General features: G+C 58.3%; 1 protein-coding gene across 4 annotated transcripts in view; it reads right to left on the reverse strand.

Moving 5' to 3' along the window:
• Positions 1-15193, reverse strand: part of PIAS4 (protein inhibitor of activated STAT 4) — a 24785-nt gene extending 9592 nt beyond the window's left edge. For 2 of the 4 annotated variants that reach the window (XM_073887173.1, XM_073887174.1), the window contains exons 1-2: positions 15071-15193; positions 9796-10222 (exon numbers count right to left, since the gene is read on the reverse strand). In XM_073887173.1, the coding sequence (XP_073743274.1) occupies positions 9796-10222; positions 15071-15097 (454 nt within the window). In that variant the 5' untranslated portion in view covers positions 15098-15193. Of the gene's footprint in view, positions 1-7917; positions 8129-9795; positions 10223-15070 lie in introns of those variants that run through there. The other 2 variants (XM_073887175.1, XM_073887176.1) reach the window with 1 other exon arrangement.
• Between the last annotated feature and the right edge of the window lie 392 nt (positions 15194-15585).

Here is a 15585-nt window from a genome sequence, read left to right on the forward strand (position 1 = left end):
AAAAAAAAAAAAAAAAAAAAAAAAAAAAAGCAGCGCTCAGCTCACGGAGGAGCCTGCCGGGCCGGCAGGATGCAGTGGGACAGACTGCACGCCCTTGGGCCAGCTGCTTCCCCTGGACCCTGTAAGATGCCAACACCTCTGTCCCCACCTCACACAACTGTTCTGGGCACCTGGCAAGCGTATGCCTGTCTGTGTGGTGCTCGGCAAAGGCCCTGCAAGGCACTGCTGGAGGGGACAGGGACAAGCTGGACAGAGGTCCTGCCTCGGGCATTCATGGCCAGCAGAGGAGGTAGGCAAGTGAAACAGCCCTGAACCTCCAAGTGCACAAAACAAGAGTCACGGAGCAGCCCGGCTCACAGCAGGGGACACAAGGAGGGCAGCGGGGGCACCACACACGGAGCCACACTAGCCATTCCAAAGTGCCCACCGGGGCGCAGAAGTAGAGCAATGTCTGCCAGGGGATGGAAACCATGGTGGTGACAAGCGGGCTCTTCACAATTATAACTGCATCGAGAACCCCAAGGGTGATCAGAAAGTCCCTTAACTAAATGAGAATATACAGTGCGCCAAAACTTGGGGGAAGCAACTAACACAGTCGTTTGGAAGCAAAATCATGGCTTTAAAAGGATTCTACTAAAAAAGACAGAAAAAGGTTTCAAATGAAGGCCTTGCATTTCCTCAAGAAACTAGAAAAAAGCAAATTAAAGCTGAAGTTAGAAGAAAATTAAAAATAAAAATAGAAAGTCAGCAAGAGACAATAATCAGGCCAGCCTTCTTTGACAACCTAACTAGAATAAACAATAAAAAAGACCGTAAGCACACCCACTGCCACAAATAAAAAACGGACAGTAGTGCAGGTCCTAGTCTTTTGGTTTAATACAGGAACGAAACCAACAACCTCATGGCAATAAATCTGACAATTTAAATGAAATAGACAAATTCTTCCAAAGTTGCAAATTACCAAAACTAGCACCAAAAAATATAAGAAGTTTGAGAAGCCCTTTATCAGTTAAAGAAGCTAAATTCATAATTAAAAACTTTTCCACAAAGAAAACTGCAGATCCAACTGGTGAGTTCTACCTAATATTTAAGAAACTGTATAAACTTTTATGAACTTTCAGAAAATAAAGAAGACAACAAGTAACTCACTTTACAAGGCTGACGCGACCCTGATACCAAAACCTGACAAAAACGTATCAGGAAAAGAAAATTACAGATAAACATCCCCCATGAACACAGACAGAAAAACCCTTTAGAAAATATCAGCAAATACCCAGGCCCTCGGGATTTAGCCGAGGAATGCAAGATTGGTTTAAAACCTCTACACAGGGACACCTGGGGGGCTCAGTCAGTTAAGCGTCTGCCTTCCACTCAGGTCATGATCCCAGGGTCCTGGGATCGAGCCCCGCATCGGGCTCCCTGATCAGTGGGGAGTCTGCTTCTCCCTCTCCTACTCCCCCTGCTTCTGTTCCTGCTCTCGCTGTGTCTCTGTCAAATAAATAAATAAAATCTTAAAAAAACAAAAACAAAAACAAAACCAACCAACCACACTGAAAAGCCACCCGATCAGAAGACTGGATGAGACGTGGCTGGCAGAAGCGAAAGCCTCTGGGGAGGGCAGGCCGTCTTGCACAATCTGCCAAAATCACCAACACACAACGTGGACACAGCGGCCCCTCTGTTCTAAGAGCCACAACTGCAGACATGCTCCCACACACAGGATGACCGAGGCCCACGGACAGCCATTACTCAGAATGGTTTCCAACGATGGCTGACGACCTAAATCTATGCCCACCGACCTGGTCTGGTGAAGATGCACTCCGGAGCAGCTTACAAAGGAATACTACGCAACCCTGACACAGAGAGCGAAGGACCCAGAAGCTCTTCACGCTCTGATAAGGACGATAAGGAGTAACCTCTGAGATGTTCTTGCCAGGTAAAAGCAGCTGGTGCGGGCGGGTGTGCATCACACCCGGACTCGTGTCACCGACAGAGGGAAGGGTCTGCATAAGTGCAGGTCTGCTCATCTGCACAAGAGACATCTCTGGGTTGGGAGCCCCCTGAGAATCGGCCATAGTCACTGCCTCAGAGTGACTGGGAGAGGCTAGAAGCCAGCTTTCTTTGTACTGCCAACCCTTCCAACAGTGGTGTGCATGCTGTTCCTATGAAGGGCTGGAGCATAAATAGTTTTGGTTTTAGTAAGACACATGGTCTCTGCCTCAACGTCTCCACTCTGCCTTGTACCACGAAAGCCACCAGGGAGAGTAAACAGACAAATGGGTGTCGCTGTGTGTCAATACAGCTTGATTTAGGAAAAAAGGCTGCCAATGAAATTGGCCCCTGGCCCTAGTCGGCCAACCGCTGCTCCAGAACCTTCTGAATTCCAAACCACAACAGCAGGTAACCTATTTAAAAAGCAAACATAGGGGCCTGGGTGGCTCAGTCGTTGGACGTCGGCCTTCGGCTCAGGTCACGATCCCAGGGTCCTCGGATCGAGTCCCACATCGGGCTCCCTGCTCAGCGGCGGAGTCTGCTTCTCCCCCTCCCCCTGCTCATGCTATCTCTCTCGCTCACGCTCTCTCTTTCAAATAAATAAATACAAATCTTTTAAAAAATAAAAATAAAAAAAAAAAGTAAAAAGCAAACACAATTCGGATTTGAAACCAGCTCAGACTCAGAAGCCAGACCACCAGGTTCATAACCCAGCTCTGCCTGGGGCACACATCCCTACCCCCACCCCAGGCTGGGTGCCTTCCATCCCCGGGACCCAGTTCTCGGGGCGCAGAGCTGGGCATGAGGCTGGAGCTCAGCAAGAGGCAGCTGCTGTAACCACCAAGCTGCCGCCACCAATTCACGCTTGTTTGCAGAGTCCCTGTGCGGTCCTGGTTGGCACCCTTGAGGAAGGCCGTTGAATTGGGGGGGGGGGCCCACAGGCCACCTGTAGACATGCCCAGACCTGCCCTAAGAGCCAAAGGGCAATTATTTCCAATGGGGCAGGGCGGGGGGGTGGGGTCTCACCATACCCAAGCTGGGCTGCGGGTGACTGAGCGAGAAACCGATCCCACCTGCTGGCCAGGGAGCTCCGTCCCCAGAAACCAGGCAGGCAGGTGAGCGGTATCATGGGAGGCCAAGAGTCTGGGGGCCCTTCCGGGGCTCCCCCTCCTAGACGACGCCACCGTGGGGACAGCGTTCGCATTTTCTGCTGTGCCATGGGCCCCGGGTGGCTGACTTCCCTCAGGAAGCCAAGTGGCCAGTGGGAGGTGAGCCGCCCCCTTGGCCAGAACACAGCATACCCTACACTATAGGAGGGGGGTGGGGGTCCCCCAAACCCAAGCCTCCATCGTCCACTGCCAATGGCAGCTCCCCCTTTTTGGCTGTTCAGGGTTGGGCTATGGGCAGCATCCACGACTCTCGGCACCCCCTGACCCCCCAGCATCAATTCCCAGTTGGCTCCAATTTCAAAACACACTAGCGAGGTCCCTCTCCCCCCACCCTTACCCCTCCGATCAGTACACTGACCCCTCAATGGCCCCCTGGCTCCCCCGAGTTCACCGCCTGCCCCTCGAGGGATGCTGTCCCCACCCCTAGTGGCCTTGATTCCCAGGCCACCTGCTCGTGTTCCCCAAGTGCCAAGAACATCCTGCCTTGAGGCCTTTGCACTCAACATCCCCTCGTCCAGAACGTTCCTCCCCCAGCTACTTAGATGGCCCTGATGTCTCTGAAGTCTGCCCAAACTCCACCAGAACGACAGACTTCCCTGAGCGCTTTTATTTAAAAACTGCAAGCCCCCTCACAGCCCCCTGCAATCCTGGTACTGCCTGTATCTCCTTGCCCACTCGGTTTTTCTTTAAAACTTTTACCTCCTAAGAATCAACACGATATCCCAGGGTCTTTGGCTCGACATGAACACTGAACCAACCCCAAAGTACCTCTGCCGTGTCACACAGGCTGCCACAAAGCCACGGGGGCCCCGCGTGGGCTAGGACGAGGTATCCACCCCAGGCTTCAGAGCCCCCCCAGGGACTAAACGTGGGGGAATCCCATGCTCCCAGGCCTTCTGGGAGGACTGGGAACCAGCCTCCGGTTCAATCCAAGACACTAACAAAGGAGCCCAGCGTGACCATCTCTACCCTGGCTGCCAGGCCACCATGCAAACCACCACCGGCAGAGAACACGATACGGGGGGCATGGGGGGAGGGTAAAACAGTAATTAGGACATAGCCACCGTTCTGGAGGATCACACATGCAAAAAAAAAAAAAAGAGGGTGGCAAGAACAAGCCCAAACCTCCAACAGGTGCCTAATCCTATTTTCTACAACACACACACAATTTTACAAAAGTTTAAATAAGAAGCAAAGAAACCGGGATCTCCAGTCAGTCAGAGAGGCCTGGCCTCCCTCCCACTAGTCTGCAGCCTCCTGCACCCTGGGGCCTCAGAGAAGGATCAAGGCCCGTCCTCCAGGCCGATGCCCCCAGACCCACATAAGGTCCCTGACTCCGGCCCCGGCTCTCCAAACGCGGAAGTCAAGGTCTAAGAGATGGTGTGGGCAGTGCAGGTGGTGCTAGGGGAGGAGATGGGTGCAGGGGGCCTTGCCAACAGCAGGGAGCAAGCAGGCACCCACCCTGGGTCAGGGGCTCTGGGCTCACACCCCAACTCCTCCAATCACAGGGGCAGAACTTGGGTGCCCAGACCCAGCTGGCGGGCTCTTGACTTGCTACTCCTGAGGTCATGGAGATGGAACAGGGTCACACACTGAAGGAGAGCCGGAGAATGCTAGTTCTCGGTCATTCTCACGGCAGCTCCCTGGCTGCTTCTCAGCTCCCAGACTGGGCACCTCCTGCCCCGCTCCGCACTGTGGATGCAGTGAGGGAGTGAACCAGTCCCAGGCCCAGATGTTAAGGAAGAACACCTACAAATGAATAAGCCACGCCAGGGCTGGGGGCAAGGCCGTGGAGGGGGAGAGGGTGGTGACGAGAAGGCAAAGGCAAGTAGGAAAGGAAAATGAGCTTCAGGTTAGGTGCCTCGGGAGGGAAGGGCCATGTGGTGGTCCGAGCGAGTGTGACGGACAGAAGGTGCAGCATGTGCAAAGGCCCCAGGGCAACACGGCCTGGTGTTTTGTTTTGTTTTGTTTTTTAAAGATTTTATTTATTTGACAGAGAGAGAGGGAACACAAGCGGGGGGAGTGGGAGAGGGAGAAGCAGGCTTCCCGCCGAGCAGGGAGCCCGATGCGGGGCTCGATCCCAGGACCCTGGGATCACGACCTGAGCCGAAGGCAGACGCTTAACCGACTGAGCCGCCCAGGCGCCCCACGGCCTGGTGTTCTGGAGGAACAGTGAGGGGAGGGGAAGGGAGAGAGCGGAGAGGAGGGGAGGGAAGAAACCAAGCAGAAAAGTCAGGGCGTCATGGGAGGGTTTGGAACAGAGGAAGGACAGAACCAGACGGCTATTTTAAAAAACTTCCTCCGGCTGCTGGTGGAGACTGGCAATGTGGAGGGAAGAAACCAGGGAGACGGCTGGGCAGGTGGGCGGTGGGGGAAGCCCTGCCGGCCCAGCAGGTTGGGCCACCTGCCCCTGGAGCTGGGAGGCCGGACCTGGGATGCCACGTGACCACTCCGGCTCCCAGGGCCCGGGATGGACCCGAGGACCCGGGGAGGGCGCATGCACCTGCGTGTGAGCCCCGCCTGGCCCCTGGATGGCACACAGGCCGCTCTGCCTCTGTGCACCTCAGGAGCTAGCACCCACCTCAGAGAGGACCCCAGGAAAGCTTACCAGATCTTCGCCGACCCCGAAGCCCTCGGGACGGTCCAGCCGGCCCCCACTCGCCCCGCGGCCCACCCATCTCGTGTTCTCCGGCCTCGCCCTCCCTCTCTCCTCTCACGCCGCACCTCGCTCCAGTTCCCGAGCCCTCGCTCACTGCCAGGCCTGGGCCTGGGACACACTTCCCTGCTCCTTCCTCTCTGTCAGGCTTATGGCTACTCACCCCTCAGGTCTGGAACGTGGCCTCCTCCAGGAAGCCTCCTGCCTGCCACCTCCCCACGAATGCATCAGCAGGAGCTCGCGGCCCTGACCGCCCCCTAGGAAGCCTGCACTCCCCAAGCAGAGCACTGCTCTCCCGGTACCGTTCGTTCACCTCAAGTGCAGCTTCCCGGCAAATCACGCCAGCTGGGGGACCCCACACCTCCCTTGCTGCTTCGGTGATACCAGCCAAAGGCCGGAGGAGGGACACACGTGTGCCCTGCACAACGGGGCAGGCACTGGACCAGCAGCCCCCAGCCAGCACTGGTGCTGGCCACCCTTCGGGGCACGGAGACAATCAGGAGACCCTTCGGAGTTGTCATGACATGGGGTGGCTCCTTCACTTCGCAGCAGCAGGGACCCTGCCCCACAGCCCAAGACGCTAACCACAGGACAATGGCGAGCCTCACAGAGCAGCACTGCATCAGGTCGTGTTTCCTTCCTTCCGCCCGCAAGTCTCATGATGGCCTCTCCTTTCTCCCACGCACCCTGATGGGGCTCGGGGCCTCCTCTGTCACACTCCGGCCGCTCACACCCTGGGTGGCTGTCAGATGCCCAGTGAGCCCCCAGCTGCAGTGGCATGCCCAGGACGGTGTTCCCTGGCCCCCCTTGGATTCTCCTGGGGTTGGGAAGCAAGTGCCCCTCTCCTGGCTGGGATGGGTCGCACAGCCAGGCTCTTTGAGCTAAGAAGAGGCCTGAGGTCCAGGACCTTCACATGCTTCAAAATGGGTATCTCCCCACAGGAGTGCAGGGCACTGATGACTCAGGGAGGGGTCAGAGTCAGGAAGATGGCTGAGCCTGCGGCCCCAGGGCCCCCTCCTCAGGATGCCGTGTGACCTTGCACCAGTTTCCCGACCTTTCTAGGTGCCAGCCAGGCTGGAGCAGATCATCTGTCTTCTAAGGTCCTTCCAGCTCCATTATTCTCCTCCCCTCCCCCAACCCAAACATTCCACTCCCTGTGATTTATGTCTCCTCTGCACCCGGCGCAGTCTCCATCCTGAAGCTGGAGCTGGCCGGCGGCTCTTCCGGGGAAACAGACCAGAGTGTTTGGACCTCATTCTGGTCAGCAGGTCATGGTCAGGAACGAGGGGGAAGGGGAAGCTGGCTGAGCCCAAGCCCCGTGAAGTGGCTCTTGGTCAATGCCAGCGCTGTAGAAGTCACCACAGGGAGGCCCCCAGGTTGAGGAGCGGGGGGCCAAAACTGCTGGTCCCGGAATAGAGGGGGCCAGACGCCCTCAGGACCAGACCTGTGCTCGACGAGGACTCTCCCTAGGAACCTAGCAGGCACCGGAGGGTCCCTGAGGATGGGAGTCCCAAGACAGGGGTACATTCAGGATAGGGGCGGGGAGTAGGTGGGAGCCAGGCCAGGGCGGGGTCAGCCTCTTTGTTCCGAGCTGCCAGCAGAGTAATTCCTGGTGCAGACAGGGGAGCAGACTCTCCCGGAGATCAGGTGACTGGGGTCCCCGGGGGGCTCAGGGCAAAGTGATGCATTGTGGGGCAGGAGTGGGAGTGGGCCATGCAGGAAGGAAGCTCGTGGTCCAGGCAGGAGAGGGAGACTGCTGGCCCTTGAGTTCAAAGTCACCTCTGTCCCCCGCCCAGTGCCAAGCCCGACTTACTGCTTCCCAGTGAAAACCCAGCCTCCTTATTACAAACATCACCCTTGAGTCCTCAGGAACCTGAACCATCAGCCTAACCTTCAGAGCCAGCCAGTCCCCAGGCCTCCAGAGCCTGCCAGAGAACCCCTGGGAGTAGGGGGAGAATGGGTTCCAACATGTACACAGGGAAGTCGGGAGGAGCAGAGCTGGGGCGGGGTGGGGGCTGTCCTGGAGAAACTGAGGAAAGGGCCTTGGGTCTCCAATGGTGCCATGTTAACCCCACGACAGGTGCTGTTAGGACAACTTACTCCCCACTCGGGGGCTGGTGACCAACACTGCCAGAGGGAAGGCAGGAGAGGGCAGAGACTCGGGTTGATATGGGGCCTTGGGACTCCAGGGCCTGGACCAGCAGCAACTCCTTCCAGCTTCACCGGAACCACAGCCGCCTTGTCCAACCTCACGAAGCTCAAGGGCTACAGGAAGGAGGAAAAGAGGCAGCTGCATCTCCCCGTTTCCCCGCAGCTAGGGCTGGACAGAGTGGGCTCGCTGGCACGGGGCTGGTGTGGAACTCTCCGTGCACAGAGGGGCCCCCTTGGCTGAGCAAGACAGGATGCTGAGTCAGCAGGGCAGGAGGGAGTGAAGCACACAGCAGGGGGCATGGCGACCGGGGGCATGGTGGGGCTGTGACCTCTGCCATGGCATGCAGAGACCAACTCACAACCAGGGCCGGAGTCTGGTGTGCAGGAGGAGCTCGGTAAAGATGCAGGGGTTGAAAGGGAGATGTGGGTGAGGGGCTGCAGGGGGGCAGCTGGACCCACGGTACCGACGTGCGCTTGGGGCACCTCTAGGCCCTAAACAAGGAATGCCAGAGCGAACCCTTACAAGGGTGGGGGGCTCTGTTTGTTCCCTGCTGCTTCCCCAGGGTGGGATTCCACGAGCACCCACACGGCAGGCCCTCAAGGGGAAGACGACGGAAGAGGTGAGAATGACGACCAGAGGGGCCTCCAGGTCCACGTGGGCAGCCAGTCAAATCCGAGGGGCGCCAAGAAGCCCGTCACACTAGACTTGCTACCTGGAGCCCTGGAGGCACCAGCAGCTGTGGCTGGAGGGAGCACGTGAGGCTGAGACCAGGCTGACACCCACCCTGCCCCATCATCACGGCTGCCAGTGAGGGGCCAGGGACCTGTCCACACGCGGCGCACCATCAACCTGGGGGCCAGAGAAATGAGCAGAAAGGAACCACAAGGCCTTGGCATTGTCTCCTCTAGTCCTAGCGGTGTCCCACCTCTTGGGAGCACAGCCAGCCTTCCCTAACCAGCTGGCCCGTGGTGATCGGCCTGAACCCATTGGCCAAGGCTGCTCCCAAGGCTGCCTACCAGGAAACAAGCCTTTTGTGGGAGGAAGGAAGGAAGGAAGGTCAGATCCAACTTCCAGCCCTTTTGCCACAGGGAGTCAGAACATGGAAGGCAGCGTCCCTGGAGGCCCCCAGTGATGCACGCCTCCTGATGGTCCAGGCTGGAACAGTCCCGGCCCATAATGTACAGAGTTGGTCTGTGTGACCGACAGAATGTGGAACACAAAATTAGGTCACTTCCAGGCGGAGGTCAAAGAAACGACGTGGCTTCTAGCTGTCCCTAGACTCACATATGTGCGCACACTAACCCTCCCACCACCCCCATCACTGGTTCCGGACGAAGCAAACCACCATTCCACACTGTGAAGACGCTTAAACAGTCTCCAGAGCCCGCATGCCAAGAACCAGGGTCTCAAGCCAACAGGCAGCAAGAGACCAAGACCTGCCAGCAGCCATGTGAGTGGGTGGCCCCCAGCCCTAGTCGGGCCTTCAGATGAGACAGCCCCCAGCCAACAGCCTAATGGGAGACCTCACCAGTGCCTGTGCGTCAGGACCGCTCAGCTAAGCCACTCCCAAGTTCTCACCCTCACAAACTAAGTGCCTGTTGTGCTAAGCTGCTGCGATTCAGGCTTATTCGTGAGACAACCCTACAAATCACTAATATAAAGATCCAGAGAATGCTTCTATCCTTCCTAGGAGGGAAAGCCCCCCACGACCCCCTGGCCCTCGCTGCTTCCCGAGAGACACTCCAGGTCGGTGACGTGACTGGCCACAGGCACTGAGGGAATGCAGAAGGTGGGACACCCCTCCCCCAGGGCGGTGGCAGACTCACCCAGCTCTGTGGGCTTCAGCAACTCGTCCAGCATGTTAAAGAAGGGCAGCTTCACCAGACGCACTTCTGGCTTGAGGGTCTTGGCAGGCAAGCGTCCAAGTCCATTCAAGTACTTCCCGTACAACACGGGGTAGTCAATGTTGGGGCCCGAGAGGGGAGTCCTGGGCACTGTGCCAGCCCGGTCGTAGGTTGAGTGCATGGTCAGAGGGTCCAGGGGCCGGTGGGGCTGGGGGACAGGCTCTGAGCTCTTCTTGGCGTAGCGTGTCTCGTACAGCTCCTTGATCTTCTTAAATAGCTCAGGGCTACAGTCAAACTGGACCAGCTGGAGGGCCCGGGTGACAAGTTCGTGTTTAAGTCCGCTCTTACTCCGGCCGACAAAACCCAGGAGCATCTGAAGATCCGAGACTCGGAAACTCATCACCATGTTCTGGGGAAGAGCAACAACAGACACACATGCTCAGATGAGACCTGGCCAGATTCGGGGACTGCCAATGCAGCAAGGGGCTTCCTGGAGCCACCTGGGCCCTAAATTGGGGGACAGCGAAGTGACAGCCCACCAGGTGCTGCCTCGCCCTGCCCCCAGGTCCCCTTCACTCTAGCTGGCAGGAGGAGGCGGTGGCGGCAGCTTTGGCACCAGGCCCACTAGCCCAGGCTCAGTCCCACTTCCATGCCTTTGCTCAGGCTTCCTGCTCACCCTTCCCTGTGATGCCCCCTCCCAGCTCAGCCCGGCTCCCCTCCTTCTCCTCAAACCTTCCTCGGCATTGCCAACGCAGCAAAAGCTTCTGACCGCCCCCCCAACACACACCACTGCCTTCTATTTTAGGTTCTCTTTTCCCATCTTCAAGCCTGAAAGCATCCCCAGGGCAGAAACTGGGAATCTTGCTTTCCCCGTAAACAGCCTCAGCCACTCCCTAGCCAAGAACACTAATGGTCTCTCTGACCCTCAGTCTCTTCGTCAGGATGACAGGATCCACTTTGTAAGGATGTGGGAAGGACCAGATGAGGTAACATACGGAAAGCAGAGTAAATCAACGTTGGCCACAAACATGTTTTCCCTTCAGTCTGGAGGATGGTAGCCACGATTTAATACTAATCACCTGCCAGGAACTGAGCTGCACATGCAATCATATACTTAACTCTGATTCTTAAAACAACCCTGCCAGGCTGGGGGGAGCTCCACGTTATAGCCAAGATTCAAACCTAGGCCTGACTCTAAAGCCAGGGATAATTTCTCTCTACCGCACTACAAGCGTCCACATGGAGCTGAGCACAGGCGAGCATCAAATGTCTGCTGATCATTCCAGCAGGCCCTCTCCACCTCGACACCGTGGACGCTGGGGCTGCATTGTTCTCTGGGGTGGGGCTGTCCTGAGCACCGTGGGGTACTCAGCAGCATCCCTGGCCTCCACCCACTCGATGCCAGGAGCCCCCCCAAAACCCAGCGGTGACAATCACAAAGGTCCCCCAGACACTGCCAAGTGCCCCCTGGGAATAGGATTGAGAACTGTGGGTCTGAGGGGAAGGCTTTGGGAATCCGGCAGCCCCAGAGGCTGTGAAGTGAGCTGTGGCGAAGTGATGAAAGAGGTCTGGCAGGGTCCCTCCAACTCAATCAAGCCAAACACGAGAGCTCAGCTGATGTTTTCCTTGGGGCGGCCTGACCATGGCCTGCCCTCTGTGAGACCCTGGACCCCAAGCGGAGGGACGCTTCCCCATACGCTACATGAGCAAAGCGTCCTTGAAGGATGGATGCACCAGCAGGGTTTCAGGGCCACTCACACTGAGCCCCAAAGCTGGCCTGTGTTGAATGACACAGGTGGTGGATAAAAAAAAACTTCCAGGGGAATGGGGAAAACAGGTACAAGTGACGAGGGTGTATACCGAAAGCTGGCGGGCACAGGGCAGGACAGCACCCAAGGAAACCAGTAAAGCCCTTAAATTCAACTTGAGAGTCTGACAGCTGGAGGTGGGTGGGAATCCTGCCAGGGTGTTTACGTAGCGGTCCCAATGCCAGAAGGCTCTGGTGTTTCCCGTTCCCTGGCTGTGGAAGGGTGAGGCATGGAGACCGATGGGAGCACTGGGACTCAGGAGCCCCGGGTTCCCAGGGGGTCCTCCGTCAGGCCTCTCTGCACCTTGGGCACCTCATCTAGCTACGTGGGATGGGAACCCGCTAGGATCACTCCCAGCCTTACACCAGGCTCCAGCTGATGGCGGGGAGGGGCTGTCGAGGCACAAAACGACGAGACAGACGTGTGGAGCTGCCCTGTCCTGCCTGCAGAATCTCAAGAGAGAGCCCTTTCCGGCTCCTGCACCACAGACGTGGAGTGTCCGCCGCATGCCAAGCATGAGGGCTCTTCCCACGTGGCAGTGGCAGGGTCCATCGGAGTCCCAAGGGCACTTCCTCCCACTCCCACCCAGCTATCTGGGGGCCTGGGGACCCTCACATCCCAGCACACCCCCTGCCTCGGGACCGAAGCAGTGTGCTGGCCTTCAGAGAGCCCGGAACGCTTATGAAAACAAAGACTTCACCTTCCTTGGCCTGACTTCCTACCTTGAGCAGAGAAAATAGGCTTGCAGACAAGATGTTTCTTCTGGAAGAGGCCCAAGGCCTTGGAGGGGAGAAGCGATGTCATGTGAAAGCTGACTGCCCTCCATGGAGCTAAAGGCAGGTGGGCTTGGGACGCCGAGTCTGACCATAACACATCTTCTAACATCACCCCGCCCCTGGGAGCACCCTGCCCCCGCCGAGGCCTAGCCCTTTCACCAGGTTGGACACCCGGATCTGCCGCACGAGCATCCTGGGGCACATCCCTCAAGCTGCCATATGTTCACGACTCGGATTTCTCAGCAGCTGCCACCACCAAGGAGCCCGCCCTTGACACTGGGAGGGGGGACAGCGTGAGAGGGGCACAAACATTCAGGAAGAAGCCCCAAGCGCTTTGCAAATCACTTCCTGCCATGGCTTCATCCTACCCCGCCTGCCCCTCAGATCTGTGTTTATAAACAGCACCAGGCCCCGACGGCTTCCACAGTCTCAACTCTGGGCTTGTTTGGAGCTGCGTGGAAAAACATCAGCCTGGATAGAGCTGCTGGGCTTAACTTAATCAGTCTCGGGTATAGGTTCCTCTGAACGTGGGGAAAGTGAAGGTCCTTATCTCCAGGAAATGGGAGATCTGTGCAAAATGCTACCATCCCAAGGGGTTCCCAGACTACCTCCTTCCCCAAGCCCTCTCCGGGGCCTCAGGTGAAGAGTCTGATTTCCAAGTTTACCAACAACCTCCCCTTTGTTCTCCCTGCAGAGCAGCCAGTTTTGTACCCCAAAAGACGAAATCTCCAGCTCCTAATACAAAAGGTTAGGTAAGCACCTAAAAGAAGAGAACACTTCAATGACACGTACGACACTCCACAGTGACAGCCAGAGACTAAAGAAGAAAGGCTCCCGAGGCTCAGAGCAAGCTGTGCCACTGAACGGAGGCTCACATTCTAGAGAACTTGAAAAAAGGGTCAAGTTGATTTAATTGGGGTGGGGGGCCCCAGCCACCAGAGGGTCAAGTAGAGTTCATCAGATCATATTTCAAGGCCCTGGATGGTATAAAAGAATTTAGTCCCTACCCTCTGGTGCGGGTGGGCGTGGGGGTGGGAGTGGGTGCCCGGGCCCAGAGTCACGGAGTGACACAGCCCCATGGCACCACTGAATTTCAGGGCTCCAGGGGACTTCGAGCCCACCCACCGCCACCTTGGGCTTGCAGAGTTCAGACTTCTGCATCTCCAGGGGAAGTCCCAATTTCTCAAAACCCTAGAGAAGGGCAGAGTGTGTAGTACAGGCATTGAGGGGGACGCTCCAGGGGGAAGGGAGCTCCATTTCAGATCTCCGCAGGAAGGGAAGGGAGATGGAAGGAGAGAGAGGAACAGGAGAAAGAAAACATTTACAGGTCAGGACCCTGGGGAGGGGAGACGAGCGGGGAGGGAGGGGGAGGAGCCTCTGTCCAGCAAAGGTCCAGTCCCCCACCTCCCTGCCACCAAAGACCTCGAGTAAACTTCTCAGGGAGGAAAGGAACAACCCTAGCGTAGTTCAGGGCAAGGGCTCTGGAGCCTCACCGTTGGGGAGGTACCTGGAAGAAGGTACATCCCTGAACAGGGTTGGCACCTATGGGATGTGGAACCTGAACCCCAAAATGGAGTATGAGGGAGAAGCACTGAGGGCACTGAAGAAAGAAGTGGGGGACTCTCCATGGATCAACACAAGAAACCAGCAAAAAAAGAGGGGGAGCCTCAGAAGCCAGAGCTGGGGTGCATAAAAGGATCTAAAGTAGGGTTTGGGGAGCTGTATGGAGGAAGTATGACCTTAGTAGCTTCACTAGGGAGTATAGGGGAAACTTAGTATGGGGTCTGATCTTGCTAGTGTGAAGTTTAGAGACCCCAGGAGCAGAGTCCAAAACCTCACAGATGCTGTCCGGAGGATAAAAAGTGGGAGGAAGGCAGAGCCCAGGACCCAAGACTGAAAAGAGTTAGGAAAGATTTGAACAGAGAACAGGGGTCAGGACTCCATCCCAGGTGGGAGAGCAAACTCGAGTGACACGGTGCCCACTCCGAAGGCGAGAGAGATGGTGTCAGGAGGGGGGCGGGGCTCTGGGACCAACGCGGGCGCTGAACTAGGGGTCCAAACTCCAGCCCGGGGTACGAACCCCAAGAAAACACTGTGGGGATGCTTCAGGATCCTGGCTCATCACCCTGGATGGTGGAATCGGTGGCAGAAGGGTCAGCGGACCCTTCAGAGCAGGGAGTCGCCAACCCCAGCTGGCCTGCTGGGTGGGGAGGCTGAAGACCCAGATGCCAGCCTTCGGTGCCAGGGGAGGCGAAGACTCTCCCCCAGGCCAAAGAGCAGGACCCCGGCTCAGGACGAGGAGGGGATGAACAGCCCAGCCCGTCTTGCTGTCCGGGGGAACTGTGCCTCTAGCCGGGAGGCGCGGCCCTGTCCCCGTGCTTAAGGAGACTGGACCCTAACCATTCGGGCTGTGGGGGGGCAACCCCGCCTCAAGCCCGAGAACCAACCCCCAGCGCGAAGGCTGGGGAAGGGTTGGGGGGCCCCGCCCCCGGCCTCCCCGCCCCCCGCCCGCACCCGGCGCGCCAGGGCCAGGGGCGGGCGAGGGGGCCGGGCGGCGAACCGCGAGCTGGCCGCGCCGTAGGGCCACAAGCGGAAGGCGCAGACCTCCGCCCGCCGCCCGGCCCCCGCCCACTCTCCCGCCCGCCCGGGCCGGCGCCGCCGCCGCTCACTCACTTTGGCCTCCACCAGCTCCGCCGCCATCTTGGCCACCAGCGTCCCCCGCGCCGGGAGCCCCCAGCCGTCGCGTCACGTGACCGCCCGCCACTCGCGGGCGGGGCCGCCGCGGCGGCCAATTAGCGCCCGCGCGCCCTCCCACCACCCCCCCCGGCGCGCGCTGCTGCGCAGTGCGCAGGCGCATGCGACCGCCGCCCGGGCCTCGGGCCAATCAGGACGGCCCGACACCGCCCCCCCCACTTCTCCCCCGGCCACCACGCCCACCCCTCGCGGCGTCTGGCTACTTAAAGGAATACGAGCCCCGCACAGGTGGGGGCGAGTGCTGGGTCCTGTGTGGGGAGGGAAGGAGGATGGGAGGGGGCGGCGGTGACAACAATGCAGCCAGGTGCTGCGGTCCCCGCGCTGGGCGGCCAGCCAGGTGCGCGCCCGGATGCCCGGCGGCGTCGGGGGAGGGGACGGGTGCTCCACCGCGGCGGTGGCCAGCGCGTGCAGCCGGGCGCCCAGCCGCCCAGCCC

The sequence above is a fragment of the Callorhinus ursinus genome, unplaced genomic scaffold (assembly GCF_003265705.2).
Source record: "Callorhinus ursinus isolate GAN/ISIS: 27379988/994484 unplaced genomic scaffold, GSC_fseal_2.0 scaffold77, whole genome shotgun sequence".
NCBI lineage: Eukaryota > Metazoa > Chordata > Mammalia > Carnivora > Otariidae > Callorhinus > Callorhinus ursinus.